Source organism: Choloepus didactylus, chromosome 7, assembly GCF_015220235.1.
Source record: "Choloepus didactylus isolate mChoDid1 chromosome 7, mChoDid1.pri, whole genome shotgun sequence".
Classification (NCBI taxonomy): Eukaryota; Metazoa; Chordata; class Mammalia; order Pilosa; family Megalonychidae; genus Choloepus; species Choloepus didactylus.
In genome coordinates, this window is record NC_051313.1 from 105157432 (window position 1) to 105177116 (window position 19685).

The 19685-nt window shown below is 37.0% G+C and overlaps 1 protein-coding gene across 6 annotated transcripts in view; it reads left to right on the plus strand.

Moving 5' to 3' along the window:
* The window catches only part of LOC119539344 (24-hydroxycholesterol 7-alpha-hydroxylase), a 108703-nt gene that overhangs the window by 57496 nt on the left and 31522 nt on the right, over positions 1 to 19685 (plus strand). For 5 of the 6 annotated variants that reach the window (XM_037842823.1, XM_037842826.1, XM_037842825.1 and 2 more), the window contains exon 8: positions 14841 to 14974. The exons of the other annotated variant lie outside the window; for it this stretch is intronic. In XM_037842823.1, the coding sequence (XP_037698751.1) occupies positions 14841 to 14974 (134 nt within the window). The remainder of the gene's footprint in view (positions 1 to 14840; positions 14975 to 19685) is intronic. 6 annotated transcript variants of the gene reach the window in all.

Here is a 19685-nt window from a genome sequence, read left to right on the forward strand (position 1 = left end):
CTAAAATAGCAGAGATACAATTTTCCATCATCAGTTTGGAATGTGAATTACTACAACCTTTTAGAATTGACAGACTCTATTCAAATTTGAAAACTGCATGTATTATGTATGAACCAGCAATCCCAATTTTGGCCATGTATCGAACAGAAATAAAATTACCTCCATTTAAGGATGTGTGTGTCTGTGTGTGCACATGCATTCATGCTTGTGTATTTATACATATGTGAGTTTATTGCAGCATTTTATTTTGTATTAGCAAAAAACTAGAAACAACCTAATATCCATCAGGCAAAGACTAGTTGTGTTTGACCCAATTATCATAATCCATACCATAGAATATTTCATAGATATTTTAAAAGAATGAGTTAGATTAATACATATTGATTGGGAAGATGTACAGGTTATTTTATTTAGGAAAGCAAGCAAGCTGTGAAGTAAAGGGTACATTGTGATTCCATTAAGGCCTGTTCGGGTTTGCTAATGCTACCATTATGCAAAATAACAGAAATGGATTGGCTTTTATAAAGGGGGTTTATTTGGTTACAAATTTACGGTCCTAAGGCCATAAAAGTGTTCAGACTAAGGCATCAGCAAGAGGTTACCTTCACTGAAGAACAGCCGATAGCATCTGGAATACCTCTGTTAGCCTAGAAGGCATGTGGTCCTTTGCTCCTGGCTTGTATTTCAAAATGGCTTTCTCCAGAATGTCTCTGGGCTTCTGTCTGCAGCTCCAAGCATCAGCATCAGCATCCAAGCATCTCGCCAAAGGTCTCTCTCAGCTGTTCTTTGGGCATTTCGTCCTTTCTTAGCTTCTCCAGAGCAAACTCTGAGCTAGCATCTCAAAGCTTCAGCAAACCTCTGGGTCTGTATTGGCTCTCTTACAGGAATCCAGTGATTTAATTAAGACCCACCCTGAATGGGTGGGGTCCATATCTCCATGGAAATAATTTAATCAAAGGTCCCGCCCAAGGTTGATTGAGTCACATTTCCATGGAAACAATCAAAAGATTAATTTCTGCTCTCACAAGATTGCATTAAAGAACATGGCTTTTGGAGGACATAGTATATCCAAACTGGCACAATGCCCTAAAAAAACAAACAACAGAAGCAGAGAAATATTGGGAACCTGCCACTTTTTCACTGTTCAACACTTCCCACCTTACCCAGCTTGAGTTCTATGGTCCCTCATTATAATCACGCCTGTGGATGGCCTTCAATTCTTTGTACTTCTCTCACTTTATCATATTTGCTAATATGGCTAGATAAAACCACAAGCATGCTCCCTGACAGGTATCACTTTAAATAAATTCATGACCATTAGGTTCAAGGGGGTTCTTGGTGCTGGTGGGCAGGTGCCCTTCCTGTCTAGTTCAATCACTTACTCTTCTAGCTGACTATGTCTCTCCTCTCTCCTATTCTACCTCTTTTTATAGTGCAGACTTTCAGCTTTCTCACTAAGAGAATTGAAATAATAAGACAAGAACTTGTCCAACCTCCCACACATGCCGTCCTCCCACCGTGAGTCTGCCCTTGTCTCTGCCCCCCACCCCCTCCATTCCTGTGACTGAACGCGAGCCTCTCTTAAGCCATTCCCTCTGGCCTCCTCAACGGCATCAGTCTACCACATTCCTCCCACTCTCCTGCATCATCAAACCTTCCCTCTCTTCTTGGCCATAGCCATCTGCTTGTAATGAAAAAGAGGACAAAACCCTCTTGACACCATCTACTCCTCCAGCTACTGCTCCAATTCTCTGCTTTCCTTTACAGCAAAATTCCTTGAGTTTTCTGTACTCATGCTCTCCAGTTCTTCTCTGCTAAATGCCCTCCAATGTTATTTCCGAAGTCCTTATGATGCCCCACAAGGCCTCCCATTGGTTAGGACTCTCATTACTTCTCTGATTTTTCTCCTACTTCTCTCTCTATCCACATGCTATTCCAGACATACTAGGGCTCCTTGTTCTTAGAACATGGCAGGCAGGCTCCTACCACAGGCCTTTCAACTTGCTGCTCCCTTTACCTCAAACACTCTTCATTCCATAGCCTCATAGCTTGCTTCCTTCTTCCTTTAGTTTCTTGACCACCCTGCTCTTTACCAGTGAAACCTTTTCTCACCCTTCAAAGCTGTATTAACCCCTTCTCACCACCACCACTTTCTATTTCCCTTCCTTGCTTTATTTTTCTCTATTATATTTATCATCTGACATTGTATGTAGTATGCCTAATTATTTCTCTTTTATGTCCCTCACTCCCCCACTAAACCTCCACCCTTCCCCCTCCCCCAAAAATATAAGCTCTGTGAGAACAAGGATTTTGTCTGATTTGTTCACTGGTATATCCTTAATGCCAAGAATGGGGCTTGGCACATTGTTGACTGACTGACTAAATAACTGAATAAATGAATACATGTACACATTTGTTTGAAAAAAATTGTACGAGAAAGGTGTAGAAGCCTTCATAGCAAATTATTAATATTTCCAGGGATCGATTGGAGTAGAGGGGATGGGATCTTTGTTTCTTTATATATTAATTGTTTTACTTTTATAATTAAAAATAAATGAAAAAGTTTAAGGAAAAAACTCACTTGAGAGCAAATCCATTGCATGCCTCATCTACTTTCAAAATAGATTTCACAACTCAATAATGGGTTGAAACTGAAGTTAAAAATCACCATCTAAGAGGCGCTCTGGCCTGCTATTTATCATGGAACCCTAGAAGTTCTTTTTTCTCCCTACAGTTGTCAGATACAGAATTGTATAGATGCATCTGGAATAAAGTCAGCATGACCCTTATTTACTATATGCCAACAAAAAGCACAGTTCTACCATCTTTTCTTTCAAAGCTAGAAAACATTTTAAGAAAAAAAGTCATTTTTATTCTCTGTTTCACATTCTTGAGGCAAACGTTTCCAAACTGTCAACATTTGCAATGAATTAATATTCTAGAAATCTAGTCAGTAGGAAGAGTACTTTTAAAGAATTATAGGGACAGCAATGAACTGAAAGGCATTTCACTTCCTAGGCTCCTATCCATTTCATAATCATCTACTTCATTCTCTTTCCCTTGAATTTTTGTTAAGTTTGACTTAATATCTGTCTCACAGATATTTTGTCTCACAGAACATGTATTATAGTGAAGGAGGTTAATGTTTTATAGAAAAAGAAAACCCAAATAATATGTATTTTTTCTCTGTTAAAGAAATATTGAGGAGGTAACATAAAATACTGATTTTTAAATTGCATTTTTGAAGGGTCTTTCAGCACAGTAAGCTTATACTTTGCTTGGAATGATTGTATAACTCTTATGTTTTCAAGAAGGCTGCCAATACCTTATCTTTTCTGTATCTTATGTGTTCTCTGGAACTTCCTTGAGTAAACTTTCTCATATTGGTTCTTTCTTCACATTTAAGAGGCTTTCGTGAGATGTCTGAATGAGACACATAACCAACCTCCAGGGATCCATTCTGCTCTTTTTAAAATTAATTAATATTTTTGTTAGAAAGTCGTAATTACTCCCCCATTATTTTAGGTGCCCAATAAATTTCCATTCTATGTCTTCAGATGCCATAAATCCAAATTTACTCCCTGCTACCTGCAGAAAGATCCAGGCATTCTCCAAGAGGGAGGAGGAAAGGAGATGGAGGCAGGAAGGAGAGAGGAAGAGGGGAGGAGAAGGACTACAGAATTGGAAGACCATCTTCCCAGGCAGTCTATTTAAAAAAAAAAAAAAAAAAAAAAAAAAGCTCAAGTCTACACAAAGCGAACCTGTGTTTTATTTCTCAGGCCCTGTTCCTCTTTGACCCTCTCCATCACCCCCTCCCTTCTTAAAAGCAAAACAGCTTCTCCCTTCTTTGACACAGTCTTTTGAGACTTCTTTATGCCTTTCATATCTGCTCTGTAAGTTTATTTAACCCTGATTTTTCCTGTATAAAGACATTTTGTTGTGGTGTGCCCTGTGTCCAACTAATATGACTGGGGGCTGGTCTTGTGACTTACACTAGCTGGGGAAGTTAGAGCCCTAAACCTAATCAGCCAAATTAGGGAAAACCTGTGTCTTTACTGTGCTGAGTAATTCTGCTCTTCCTGATTTGTCCCTTACTTAACCAAGTTGGTTCTACAACCTTGTCTCCTCATCAATTCTTTATCATTTCTTCTCTTCCTATCCCTGCTATTCTGTTTCTCAATTCCTGATATACCCTGTTCTAGGCATTCTTCTCACTATCCCTTAATCCTCAGAAAGACAGGGAAACACTTGTTTGGAGGGGAAGAAAGTCATCTGGGTTTTTATCAAAAATTAAAATTAATTTTTCTTTCCAATAATCAAAGACCAGTTTTACAAAATTTATTTTTGTTAAAAGAATAATAGTACAACAAGGTTATGCCTTTTCTTCTTCTGGGGAAACAAATCAACAGAACAAATTTTTGTTTTAGCAAAAATTTCCAGAAATCCATTACCAGCACATTCTCATTACCTAGAAATAGCTGTCCATGGGGTCACGTGATAGATATTGTAAATGGCATTATCTACTTCAGGACAGTTTATCCACTCTTATCCTCTCTATTGGAGACTTACTAACCTTTTCCAGTGAACATATGTTAGATATTAAAAAGAAAACAGCCATTCCTTAAATAGAAGAGAATATTCCTGAAATAAAATAGTCATACTTTTTAAATGGAATTTTGGAGCACTACTTATCACATTGAAGTTTAAAAACTGCTTAAAGTGAAGAGAGGGTCAAAAGGTACCTTTTTGTGTTTTTTTCCTGGAATACTGTGCAGTCTTTATTTACTGTTTTTCTTTATCTTTATTTCTGCTCTCTTTATGTTGATTTTTTTCAGAAGTTTATCATGAGGCCTCTGGTTGAGAAAATCAGCTAGAAATCCAATGATTTCCTGCCCTTATTTTCTGATAGCAGTTGGTGTCATTGCTCCATTATTTTGTGGTGAGAGTTATAGATGTGCTATAATTTTTTCAAAGTTATTATATGACTTTCTTAAATGACCGTCTAAACTAACTTTTATTTCTTGATTTTACTTTTTAAATGAATTATAAAAAATTGGAAAGAAGATTTCTTGAACACATTTTGGTAGGAATCACTGCGTAAGAATATTGCATCAGCTGCTGTTTTTCAACCTTTATCTCATGTAATTTTATCCCAGGTTTAGTCTTATTAATGTGTACTATGACCTTGGGTACACACCTTAGCTTTAAATCTTTTCAACAGGCTATTCTATGAACAGGAAAAGACATCTTCTGTGAAGGAAAGTTACCTTACAACATAGACAAGCAAACAGAACTCAGTATTCATGCTTTCAGAGGTAAAGAAAGGGCTAGTAGAATGTGTAAGGATTGCACTCTTTACATTTTAGAGAGGTGTTATTCTTTGCTTTTTGTCATCTTTGCATGTATCTCCCCATGTCTATATCATCTGTCTGTAATTTCTGAGTCAGCACAGAGCCTTCCTCAGTATTCAACCCCCACCTTCTGACCCCCCTAGTCTACTCAGAATATGCCTCAATATCTCTGAATGACTCAGCAAATTTGCCCCCCCTCCATTGGAAATTAATGGTTCTCTCATTTTCTGTAAAGACATGGATTATTTACCCAAAATTGTTAGTTAAATCTTTATGTAGTATTATACCAGGACCATAGAAACAGAACTTTTATATATTATATTGATTTGTGTGTATGTAAGGAAGAGGGGTTGAAATCTTAGGAACAGGGAGCCATCTCTCAAAGAAGGAACTTTCTTTAGTGATTCTATTTGAGTCATGTTTTGTTGGTTTTTTTTTTTAAGTCCAAGAAATCAAATTTTTATGATTAATTTTGGACTTTAAGTTACTTTTCTTTCTGCCTGGCTGACTCCTTCCTGTCCATCCAGGCTTGGTGAAATTCCAGCCCCAGGCCAGAGAGGATGAACTCCAGGGACACTTGAGTCCTCTCTTATGAAACTTATATTATAGTTATTTCTTCCCAGATATTATTTTGTGCCTTTGCATCCAAACTCCTTTAAGGCAGTGGCTGTGTCTTTTTAATTTCTTTCTCCTGTAAGGGGAAACAGTGTAGCACAGGGGCAAGTGTGGTGACTTTTGATGTAGACAGACATAGGTTTGACGCGTGCTCTGACACTTTCAAGCTTGGATCATTGACCACATTAACCTCTCTTGAGGCTTGATTAGCTGGCAGGTGGTTATGAGGAATAAATTAAGTGATCCAAAGCATTTGCTACATCAGATAGTCAATAATTTTGCATTATTCTCTTCCCATCTCTTACAGCACCTGTAATTGGGCTAGCACATAATAGGCATCCAGTAAATATAAAATGAGCAAATAAATGGGTGAAGTAATGGCATTTCAAGCTATCATATGTCCTTAACAAATCTATAGTTACTGTATTATAATATGCTTGTCATCATGTGTCTGGAATCTCAAAATTATATATAAAATTTTAGACAGGATTTTTGCAATTTCTGAGTGCAAGAATGTCCTTTCTTTTATTTGATGTCAAATATCCTAAGATTTGGTCTGACTTTTATTGCATTTATGCCAAGAGCCAAACAGATGGTTTCTGAATTTCACCCCAAATCACCCATAGTTTCTTCCCTGGTCTGTCTTCTGAACTGGTCCCGGTCTCCGATCAGCTCTAGCCCTTTTGATGATTTACCTTGGCATTCTTCCAAGCTGAGTCTTCTAATTTTAGAGTCAGAACACTGGAAGAACAAACCACAGATGTGCATTAAGATATGCACAGTATGGGTAGAGAGCCTTTTCTGGGAGTTATAATAAAAAAAATCTTTTACCCTGAAGTCACTTGAAAACTTACCATCTTTCCTTTTCTCTTTATTTGTCTGGTCCGAGAGTACTATTTTATTTTTCCCACATCACACTGGGATTTGAGAAACTAAAAATATCTTATCAAAACATCTATTTTCCAAGTGTCATTTATATTACGCCTATATTTATAGTTCAGAATAGATTTTCAATATTATTTTCAACTCAAAACACATTTCATTTCTATATTAAATAATACAAAACACATTTGTATTTTATAGTTCAAATCGTTTAATAATAATACTTAATAAAAAAACTTTTTCTAAGGGAGGTTGCTGAAACCCCACTATTTCTAGTGTCCAAAAAATTTTTTTTCGGGGCGAGGGGGCAGACCAGAATTATAATAGGTTGGTCACTTTGGAATCACATAGATCTGGCTTTGGTCAAGTAGAAAAATATTACTTTTGTGTATCCCATAGCTGCATCTACACAAGTAAAATAAAACAGGAAAAAAAATAAAGGGATCATTTGTTGAATTTGACCAATGTAGATGCTCTAAACTGGTTTTTAAAGAGAAAACAATTTTTATAAGAAAATAGGATTTAGGATCTGAATTGTAAAGTTACTGACAATTTATTTGTAACAGCCATTTGCCAAGGATGTTTTTTAAGATAAAGGTATCCTTGGAGGGAGCAATGGGGAGATGGCAAGAGGCAGTGACTTCTAGACTTCCAGGCTTCTCTTGACAACTAGTTCCTGCATTTGCTGATTTCTCTGTTTCTTCTCTCCTTTCCCTTCTGCGTGTTTTGGATCTTTTTTGCATTGCATTGCCTCACCAGGCATCATTCAGATCTCTTTATTTCCTCAGGTGTTAACTTAAGGTTATATGTCATCTGACTTTATTAAAATATTAAAAATATGGGACTAGGAAAGGGAAAATTACATTGCAGCCAGAAACAACTTAAAATTGAGTTCTCCACATAAGGTTGAATATTATGCTTTTCTTAAAAGTCCCCCTGTCATTGGGCCCCTGGAGAATTTTCCTTGGCCTTCTACTAGGTTATCAGTCACCTGACATGTAACTAGGACCTCTCACAAATCTCCAACCTTGTCTTCCAAAACTCACATACTCCAATAGCCCAAATTCTTTTTCACTTACTATATAGAGCAGTCAACTCTCCCTTTGATTCACCACTGAAGTGTCACAGGACTGCCACCACAGGGCTTCATCTAACAAATGCCAATAGGCAATGGATTTCAGTTTTTGTTATTTTTTTACTTAAATACACTATAAAAGAATTTCAGGTCCCTCACACATTTTACGTCAGCATTTGGAGTATGTTATCCTATTTTTAAATAATTGCAAAGGATATCATGCCTCGTTTATTATCTACATGCTTTTAATTTACTTAAAATATTTAAATATCAAAAATTACAGATTTATTTCATTTCGTTATGGAAAATGGCTGTCAAATAGCATAATTCACAAAGTCATTCCTTATTATCAAACTAATTAGCTAATCCAACATTGTTTCTAACAGAAAATATCTGTCTTCATTTTTCAGCTCAAATGAACATGTTAATTTGTATTGCTATGACACCATCTCAGTATGAATTCTAATTCTAAGATAGCTAGACAGGTGAACCAACATGGAAACAGATAAATGATTTTTTTTGTTTGTTTGTTTGTTTTGTTTTTAGCAGTGGCTAGTAGTCAAATAGCTAAAATAAAGCACCTCTGCTTTCAGTATTTCTTTCCTGTGGCTGCTTTTGCTTTGCTTTCAAGGGGCTCTCCCTTATGGGCCATGTATTCTCTACTTGCGCTTTCATTTGCTCCCAAGAGATGTTTATACTCCAGGTGAAATGACCAGGGTAACAATCATGATGGCTAGTAGCAAGCCTTTCTGTTGTAAAGTGAGGGGGTGGCGATTGTGTTAAGGGAGTGGGAAAGAAAACTGGACCACCCTGCTTCAGATACATCAATTTTAGAAAAGAGGAAATATAGTATAAGTCGAGTATCAGGAAATTGATTTCCTTAACATCATTGGTGTCCATGTGCCCCCTGGGGTTGTGAACTTACTTTGGACTTCAACACAGTAGGGTATATACTAGACAAAGACATCTTTTTCCATGAGAGATAGTCTATGTTTTTCATGTAAAATAACTGCTTTTTACTTGGTTCTTCAGATACTATGCTAGACATTGCATACTTGACTTGGTTATATAAATAAGTGAAGACCACACAGAATTTATAGTACTTATAAAATTAAAATGCTGGAATAGAATCTGGACATCTGAGCAAGAGGAGGTACACGAGGAAACAACTGGTAGCCAGGGGGTGGCAATACTTTTCTGTAAAGGACCCAAGAATAAATATTTTAGGCTTGGTGGACCATACACTCTCCGTTGCCATTCCTCAACTCTGCCATCGTAGCATGAAAGCAGTCATAGACAACACGTAAGCAAGTAAGTGTGGCTGTGTTCCATAAAGCCCTGTTTACAAAAACAGGTGGGGTGAGCTGGGTTGGGCTCACTGATCAGTTTGCTGACCCCTGCCCTTAGTTATGGCCTCGGATGGGGGAGAAGAAATATAGGACCCCGTGTGTATGGTTACATGTAAGTCTAAGCAATAACCTCCAGAAGCCATGTTGGCATTCCTGTTCGGAAGATATCAACTTTGTAACTGTAAAAGTGATATAATTTTGAACCATTTCTGAAATCTTGGCAGATTAAAAAGTTCAATCAGAGTTAATCATCACATTGTCTGGTTTTACGGTTCATAATATGAAATAAAACTCCTTTCACATTTTGTGTGTTCATGCTAAGAAAAACTGGTGGCCCTCAGAGTCAATATATCCACTCAGAATTTCGGATTTAAACTATCAATTTTAACTACTAAGCCTGTTAGCTTCCATTTTTTAAAATAGAGGAGATTATTATAAAGTTGGTAGTGGGAACTGTTCGAAACCCAGAATATTTAATAAATAAAATCCAAGGATATTTTATACTTCTTTTAAACTAGCACAGTGGTCCTCAAAGTATGGCCTAGGGACAGCAGAATCAATATCACCTGGGAACTGGCCAGAAATACAAAAGCTTGAGCCCCCTCAAATCTACTGAATAAGAAAGTTTTGGGTGGGGCCTGGCCAACTATATGTTAACAAGCCCTCCAGAGGATGCTGAGGCACACCAGTGTCCGTGAACCGCTGCACTAGCAGATACCCGGTTCCAGTAAGTTCTTGTTTAAAGACTTGTGCATTCTCCCTCAAAAATCTTTCCAATTTGGCTGCTCATCTTTATCTCTCCCATCACTGTTTCACAAACTAAAAGCTTCTTCTTAACTGATCTCCCTTTCCACCATTTTAGGCATTCATTGATTCATTGATTCAGTAAAAAACTTACCAAGCGACTACCATGGCCAGGCCCTGTGTTAGATACCGGGTACACTTCAAAGAACAGAAGGAACAAGATTCCAAAACACATGGAATCACACCCTATTTGGGGAACCCAACAATAAACAAGTAGGCAAATTATTTCATGTCGTAAAGGGAACAACATAGGAAATAAACAATATGATGTGATAGTGATGAGGGAGACTTTAGCTGGGTGGTCAGGAAAGGGCTCCCTGAGGACGAAATGCTTTATCTGAGGCTTGAGTAAGAGGGAGCCAGCCTTTCAAACAGTTGGGAAGGCAGAGGAAATAATAATAACAATAAAAGTAATCCTGGGTAACACTGAATTTTTGCCACATACCAATTATAGTCTTAAGAGCTTTACAGGTGTTAACTCTTTTAATCCTACAACAAAACTATGGGGCTGATACTTTTAATATTCCCATTAGGTGCTCCCATAGGTGAGCAAACTGAGGCACAGAGAGGTTGAATAATTTGCGAAAGTCACACAGCCAGGTTTTGTTATACGATGAGATTAGAAGGGTAAATAGGGCCTTATTTACCATGCAAGCAGAACCATTAAGTTACCAATTGGTTAAAAATGATCTGGAGCTCAAAAAAAGATCAAAGCAGAAGTTGCAGTTCTGAGTGTCAGCAGTCCCTCAATGGTATGGTACAGGGAAAGGGATGTGTGACTCACCTAGGGAGAGAGTATAGATAGAGAGGAAAAGAGGGCCCAGAAAGAAACCTGGGCACATCCAGAGGTTGCCATCATCTCTGGCTTCAGCTGATGTGGGCAGACTAGGACCTTGGTGGAGGACCTTTGGGAAGGAGGCTAGGCCCGTTTCCAAGCCACAGAGAACCAAGTGTGACAGCTCATTCAGACTTCCATCCACAGTTCATTGATCTGGTCACTTCCTGCACTGGACTCCAGCCACACTGAATTTCTGTTACTTGATCATACCCATTACTTTGTGTTTCCAGTCCTTTGTTCAGAGAAGCCTCTCTGACACCTCCCTCCCCTGTCTGATCACAGCCACCACTGTGCACCCCATAGTATATTGCACATTTCAGTGTCATATCACGTATCATATTTTAACTATTTTTAGTTTTTATCTTCTCCTTCAGACTATGAATTCCTTAACAACCAGGGCTATGCCATTCATCTTCATACTCAGCACTTGCACACTGCCTAGAGGTTCTCAATAAATGTCTATTGAATAAGTGATTGAAAGAATTCCCCAGACCTGGTATCTAATTAGTGTTGGACATGCCCCCAGATATGTAGCTTTTCTACCAACAAAGGTTTCAGGAAAAAGAATGATTTTATTAGCTATGGAGCAAAAGTAAATAAGGAAGGTGTGGCTTCTAGAGAGGCATTACTAACTTAGCATTAATGATAGTAGCAGTAGTAGTAATAATAATAATAGTTAATAAATTCTAGCTCCTTGTATTGACCACTTACCACATGCTAGGCACTGTTCTAAGTTTATATGTCATTCATGATCTAATACACAAATTGGAACCTTGTAATTTCTATTTTTTAACACTATTTGGATGAAGCTCTTATGTTTCCTTCTCTTTAGTTTTAGAATTTATGTATTTGAGGGCAAAGACCTCCAAAAGTTAAATTTCTTATATTTTTGGCAATGCTTAGGACTTTACTTTCCAGTAAATGCTAAAGAAATGTGTGTTTGTGTTGTTTAATAAAGCTGTCTATTGCATATGCAAAAATCTCAGTTGCTTTCTCTAATGAAGAATTTCTAATTCCAACCATGGCTTTCCTAAATTATTTTCCCAAATTAGCTTAGAAAATACTGAGATAGTTCAGAAAAAGTGTGAAATAAGTAAAAGTTTGGTGCCACTAGCTTTCCAGGGCATATCAAGATAGTTTTCAGTTGGTAATAATTTTTGTTTTTTAATAGCTTCTTGTAGAAAATTAGACCATATACATGTAAGGAAATATGGTATATGCTGGAAATGCCCAAACAAATTGAAACCAGGGTTTGTTTTTTTTGAAGAACTGCATTAAAAACTATTCCTGGCCATTATATAACTAGTCGACTTTTAGGTCCTGTTAAATAGCTAATGATTTTATTGTTTAGATAATGGGGGAGAGGGAGGCAGATTCCATGTTTAAAAAGGTTTGGAAATGTTGGCAAAAATATTTGACTTTATTGCAGAATTTCTCGTATGCTAATGTTCCAGAGAATCACCAGTAACATGTATCATTTCTCATATTTGGTTGGCCTTATCTTTTATTTTTAATTCAGAAAACCTGTTGACTTCTTGTACATGTTTTATAGGACGTAATTTGGAGGAGGTGTCATATTTAGACTGAAGATACAGAAAGCATATCTATGATGTTGGGATTGAATCATGCCCCCCACAAAAGACATGTTCAAGTCTTAATCTGTGTTCCCCTGGGTTTGAACTGATTTGTAAATTGGACCATTGAAAATGTTATTATTAGTAAAAATGTGGGCTCATTTGCAAATAGAATCTTTGAAGATCCTATTTAGATGAGGCCAAATTGAATCAGGCGGGCCTTAATCCATTTGGCTGAGTCCTTACAAGGAGAGGGAATCTAGACAAAGACACAAACAACTGAGCAGAAGGAGAAGCCATGTAACAGAGGCAGAGATGCAAGCAAAGGAACCCCAAAGATTGTGGCAAGCCGGCACCAGAATGCTACAGACTCCAGGAGAAAGCATGCTCTGTCAAGACCTTTATTTTGGGCTTCTAGCCTCCAAAACCATGAGAAATAAATCCCCACTGTTTAAGCCAACCAGTGTGGTATTTGTCATAGCAGCCCTGGAAAACTAAAACATGATTTTCAAATCCTTATTATGGGAAAGCAAAATTTTGTGGAGCAGGGTCTATGCAAGTTAAAACAAAAAGCTCATAAGGGTGCTTATCTCTTTTTAATATTAAGTATCTTAGATCTGAGCAAATAAACAAGAAGGTAATAATTTAATAGGGAACAGTGCTGCATATCACTCTCATTATTAAAGTTTGCACCCTCCCTTGGCCAAGGACAGGATGTCTTCAAATTCTCCAAACTTCCAGAATGCCATTAAGAGCCTTCTACAGTGTGGCCTTATTAGATCTCTCATTGCTCCATCACATACACTCCACCTTCTGGGCAAGCTAGAACCATTACTGTCTTCTGAACACACTTGTGCTGACTGCCATCTCCCCTTTGTTTTTCCTCTTTCTTTTTCCTAGACTATCCACCTACTCATCTCCCCATGTTGAAACTGTACCATTTATCTATTCATATGTGTTTATTGAGGTCTACTCTGTGCAAGGAACTAATTATGCTTGTAATTTTAGAAAAGATGCTCATAGAATATTTTGCATTCCCCTAGATGGACGTGAACCTTTCCTCCTTTTAACTACCTTAAAATCTTTTATATCTCACAGAATTTCACAGAATACTTTCCTTGCCCGCATGTATAACAATTAACTGTTCTCATCTCAACTTCTGATACACTAAGAGTATTGTAAGCAGTTACTGTGCCTTAATGTTTGTAAACTTTGTGCGGCCTAACGCATCTCCTGGCCCCTAATCATTGCTCAAGAATATGCCAAGTTAATTGAATGCATAGGTGCCCCGATGGGGACTTACAAAGGGTGCAAAAACCCTGGTTCCCAGACTTCACTAACCAAAGACGTTGCTTCTTGTGCCTCAGGAATTCCACTGTATACGGACCGTCAAGGCTTCCCAGATAGCATCCACCCACCAGCCCTCTCCTGCTCTGGAACAAGCCTCAACTAGAGGCAGAGACAAAGATGGCTGAAGACCCTTACCTCATGCTCACCCACTCATTCCCAATACTGTCGGGTAGCAAATGTGAAAGAGAGGACTGAATTGACTTAATTAAACTGGCAATGTTGTTTACTCTCATCAAACATTTCCTGTCAAAACTAAAATTGAAAGCTGAGTTGTTGTTTTCAATAATTTTCAAGAGCATTTTACTTGAAAAATGATTAAATAAACTCTCTAATTTGACTGAAAGGTGCTGACCACATTATGTGGGTGGCAGAAAGTGTGGCTCCAATCTTTTCTCAGGTGACATCAATCTACATATTAAATAAGGTATGTCACATGAGGAAGGTTTGATGCACCTACATTTACAAGGGGCTCTCATCATTCTAGATGAGATACATTCAACCTCCCTTTCCTAGAATTCTTTTTGAACCTTCTGAAATGAATGATTAAAATAAAAATAAAAGAATCAGCAATGAAGAGGTAGAAGAAGAAAACCAGATGACTTCTTGTCTCTTTTCCTTTGTGCTTTTGCTGTCTGTCTCTTATTGCTCTTTCTTCACATGGAATGAGAATTTGGACAAGAAAGAATGAGATGATGAAAATTGAACATCTTTCTGACAGGGACTATTGAGAGTCATAGGACTGCGAGAACCAGAGTTGGATAGCAATCCATCATGTTATTGCAATCAACATTGGTTTGTTTTGTTTATGCCATACATTCTATCTTGCCAAGAGGAAAGTGATAAAGAAAAAGTGACAAGAAATAATTTAGTATGCAAAAAATAATAGTAATATTACCACTTACTCTCTGTCAGAGTCAGTATTTGACCTATACCAATGACCTTATGTGAAATCACTTTATGACCTCTTTTTTCCATTTCTTTTTTTTTAAATTCTCTTTACAGGTGAAGACAAGATTAAAGTGTCTGAGAATGACTTAAAGAAACTCTTTCTAATTAAATGGTGTATTTTGGAAACTATTCGTCTTAGAGCCCCTGGTGTCATTTCTAGAAAGGTGGTGAAGCCAGTTACAATTTTGGTGAGCTTTGGTTTGGTTTTAAAATTATCGGCCTTCTAGAAGATAAGACAGTACACATTTTGCCTACTTATTATTAGACAAGGCCTTATGTTCCATTAATGGCAAAGTGGCCCAGGAACAGATTACTAACAAGAGTTGTGCGACAGCATTTCATTAATATATTTATTTATCTGTTGGTGGGTATTTTAGCTAAAATGTAACCAGTTAATAACCATTTTGGCCATATGGTTCTGTATCAAGATTAGTGTAATCTATTTAAATCAAGCAAGTGGATTAGATAGTCTCTGCTGAGGCAATCAACAAGTATTGCTGAGCCCCAACAGGCTGAGGAATGCAGAATGTGAAGAAAGTTCTTTTGGATAACTGGAAGACAGATTACAGATAGGGAAACAGAGAACAGAAACAGTGGATAATCTCAGCTGAGAGTAGGCGTCAGCAGTGGAGTGAGGGACAGAGGTCCTTTCTATGGGAGAGGAAGGAGAAATTCTCAAGGGCACCATGGAAAGTATGTGCCCATGGCAGACTTTCAGTTAAATATTTGGTGATCAGTCAGTCAGAACAAAGTTGTTTTTTGTTTTTTTTTTCCAGGAAGATTGCATTTAGTCAGTTCAGTCTGTCCTCCACTCTTGACTGCTTTATTATACAGAGCTTGAGAGTACTTGTGTTGAAACCAAGAGCATCTTGTAATGGTAGAAGACAAAGATACAAAAATTCAATTGTGTAAAAGTTACAAGTTGCTAAATCCAAAAGAGATATAATTTGTTTGACTAATCTTACAAGAATTATCACACTTTTAATAGAATGGCTTTTAAATAGTCAAGTTATTAATTACTTTAAGCTGTAAGTATTAAAGACTATGCTTGAAGAGGAATTGACCAAACAAATCGGTACAATTAAATAGAAATATGTGTTTATTTCCCTGAATGGTACTATAACTTTTATTGAGCTTTTATTAAGTCCTATGCATATTCTGATAAGTAAATAATTAGCTGAATTACTGGATAGTTATTTATCTGTTGGTAGATCTCTTGATTGTTGTTTTTAGCAAACAGATCCTAAACATGTTTTGTTTGGTTTTTACCTAAATATTTCATTTGTGGGGGGGACCATTGTAAATGGTATTTTTTTTTTAAGCTTTGGTTTCCAATTGTGCATTGGTTTTTGTGGGTTGACCTTGTATGTGCAACCTCGCTGACTCACTTATTGGTTCTAGGAGTGTTTTTGTAGATTCCTTGGGATTTTCTACATGGATAATAGGGACAGTTTGATTTCTTATCTGAATGCCTTTTGTTTCCTTTTCTTGCCTTATTGGATTAGCTAGAACTTCCTGCATCATGTTGAGTAAGAGTGATGACAGCAGATATCCTTGCTTTGTTCCTGATCGTAGGGGGAAAGCATTTGGTCTTTCATCCTTAAATATAATGTTAGATATAATTTTTTTTTTCTGTAGATGCTCTTTAACAAGTAGAGGAAATTCTGCTCTATTTCTAGTTTGCTAAGAATTTTTATCATGAGTGGTCATTGATTTTGTCCAATGGTCTGTAGTTCTCTGTTTTTATAGTTGTTTTGTCTGGTTTTGATTTTGTTTTAGTTTCCTAATTGCTAAAATGAATACCATACCATAGTTGGCTTAACAGCAGGAATTTATTGGCTTGTGCTATTTCATTAGCTAAATATATGAGATCCTCACAGGTTAATTTGATAATAAAAAGGCCTTTATCTGTTACATAAATAGATTTTCTTCCCAAAACCAAAACAAAATATATTTCAGCTTTCAAACTTGCAGGCACATAGTAACCAACACAATGTGCTTCTGAAATTGTAGGATTTGTGGGGGGCGGGGGGGTGCTTCTGCTATTCTGACCACCAATATTCTTATGCTATTTATCTTTTTTCTTGATTACACTTAGATACCCCTGACACTTCTTCCTTCAAGTAAATGGAAGCTTTTCTTTACTGCTCCCTTGCCACTGTAATCATCCTCTTACTTTTTCATTATCTTTTATCCTACTTCCACCTGAAATATAATTCTTTTGCTCCTCCCCCACACACCTCCTTTTCTCTCTAGCATCAGGACTTATCCTTTGGACAGATGTTAGTTTCTTGATTATTTCATTTTACTTTTCACTTTGAGGTCCTTGAAAATGGATCTATTGACCTCTCCCTTCCTTGTATTTTGATTTTACCATAAGGAGTTGGCCCAAATGTATTTATTTTTCACCATAACATTTCTATGTCACTCACTTCTCTGCTGCTCAGGCTGCAGCACTGGCACTAAGTATAATCACTCTGCTTTCCAACACCCAGTATACCACCCGAAACCCCTCTCTGTCCTTAGTGAGGAGCTTCTAGAGGGACTTTTAACCTCCCATGTTTGTGAATTATAGTCTAACCAAGACGGGGGCTACTAACACCTCATGTTTTGTTTTGTTTTTTTTCCGGAAGTAGTCTTACTTATTTCAGCAACTTGATGAAAAGAGACACCCAGGCTCAAACATAAGCTCACACTCGTGCATGCACAAACTCCCCACAGCCCCTTAACTGCACTATGACAACTATCTGGCATTCTTTTTGTATGCCATCGATCTACACATCTAAGTTTCTCCATAGTATACATCAGTCATTGAAATAGTTAACATTATTCTTCATTTTTCATGCATCTAGAGTGTTTTGATATTTACTTTGGTGGCCATGTAGTATTCCATTGAGCTGAAAGCATAAATATTTAGTTATTCCATGACTCTTGAGATTTAGATTGTTTTCCTTTGTGGTTAATTTAATGTTGCAATAATTTGCATCTTTGTGCATAGTAAATTTCTTTTTTTAATGATTATCCTTGAATTGTGTTTTAGTGGCAGATTGCCGATCAAAGATAAAGCATGTTTATGTTTCACTGCACTCTAAGACTGAATTATTTTATAGAGTCAACAGTTATGAATTCCCAATATAAATGTTTTTAAGTAAAAATAGTACATACCTAAAACAATTCAAGAAATTATAAAAAAAAGAGAATAGTCTTTTATCTCTACTTCCCCACACTGCACGTTCTTCCTAAAGGATGTAAGACTCCGATATATCCCCACACTTTCCAAGCCATAGCAGCTAATGGTAGAGTGTTGCCAGAAACATGTGCTTAGGCTACTGTCTTCTGAGAATGTCCTGGAATTTCTGTTACTATTTTTCACAATATCTTAACATTTGTGAAAGTTGCATTACTTCCTGTAGTTACTATTTCTTTTGTAGATAAACATAGCCTTTCCTCTTAGGAGGCCAAAACTAACCTCTGTGACAGTATCCCTGTAGATCTGAGACTTTGACTTTAAAAATGATAACTTATGCAGCTTTTTATTCTTATTATATAGGGAAACAGTATTTAGAAAAAAAGACCATAAAAATGAGCAAAGAGGATAAATAAAAGGCAGATTGAAATCCCATAAGTCAGAGATACCTATTGTGAACATTTGGGTATTATAATTCCAGATTTTTTTTTCCCTGTAGTATGTACATTTTAAAAATGTGATCATACTATGCTAATTGTTTCACAGCCCATTCTTTTGTTTTATTTAGTAATCAACCATGAATGGTTCTATATATAAATAAAAGATATCTATACCATTTTGAACTGCAGCATGCTAATCTAATCTATGGACATCCTATAAATTTTTAAAACACTTCCTATTCTTGAACTTGTGTATGACTTCCAGTTTTTCACTAGTATAAACAATGCCAAGATGACTATCCTTACAGCTAAATCGTCATGTATATTCCTAATTATTTCTTTAGTATAAAGCATACAACTTGGTCCTTTTAAGTTCAATATATTTTCTAAAACACATGGAATGTCTTCCCTGAACTGCAGTTTACATATATAGTCCCAAGAGTTTGGATTGTAGAAAACATTTCACATGGGCTCATCTATGTCCAGTTGTGACAAAGGCCCATATTCTCTGTCCCATTGGTCAACTGATCAGGGTTCCTTGCTATGAATACTACAAGTATTCTTCCACTATCCTTACCTCATGAGGTTTGAACAGGATCTCATTGTTTGTTTTTACTTCTGTACCCATTCCTTTCTTTGTTTTTTAGACAAAATTAAAACAGGCAAACAGTGTCTGCTTTCTGTGATTTGCCATTCCGCCTTCTTTATTATGCAATCTTTCCAAAACTCTTATAAAAACTTACATTTCCTTTTCAAGATTTTGTATCTGTGATATAAAGCTCATCTGCAAGAATACCCAGAAAAGAATAATGAATAAATTTTAGAAAATAAGCATAATGGGGACATATTAATTATTTTCTTAAGGTGTTAAAACATGTTGTAAAACTACACCAATTAAAACAGTATGCTAGGCAGGGCAAGATGGTGGCATAGGGAGGTAGGGAATTCATCCCCTAAAGCAACTACTAAATAGCCAGGAATAACTAGAAAGTATCTGGAACAACTGATGGGGGCACATCAATGACTGAACACACATGGTACACCAGTCTGGAATGGGTGGAACAGCTGAGACTGCAGCATAGAACTGTAAGTCAAGCTCCCCAAACTGTGGAGCTGGCTCCCCTACCCCACCAGCATAGCAGGCTGAGTTGGAAAATTTCACTGTAACAGAAAGTTACAGATCAAGAAGCACAATTGTACCCCAAGCTCCAGTTGTGGTTTTAATTAACACATTTGGACTACTGAATACATGCTAGGAACACAGATAAACCT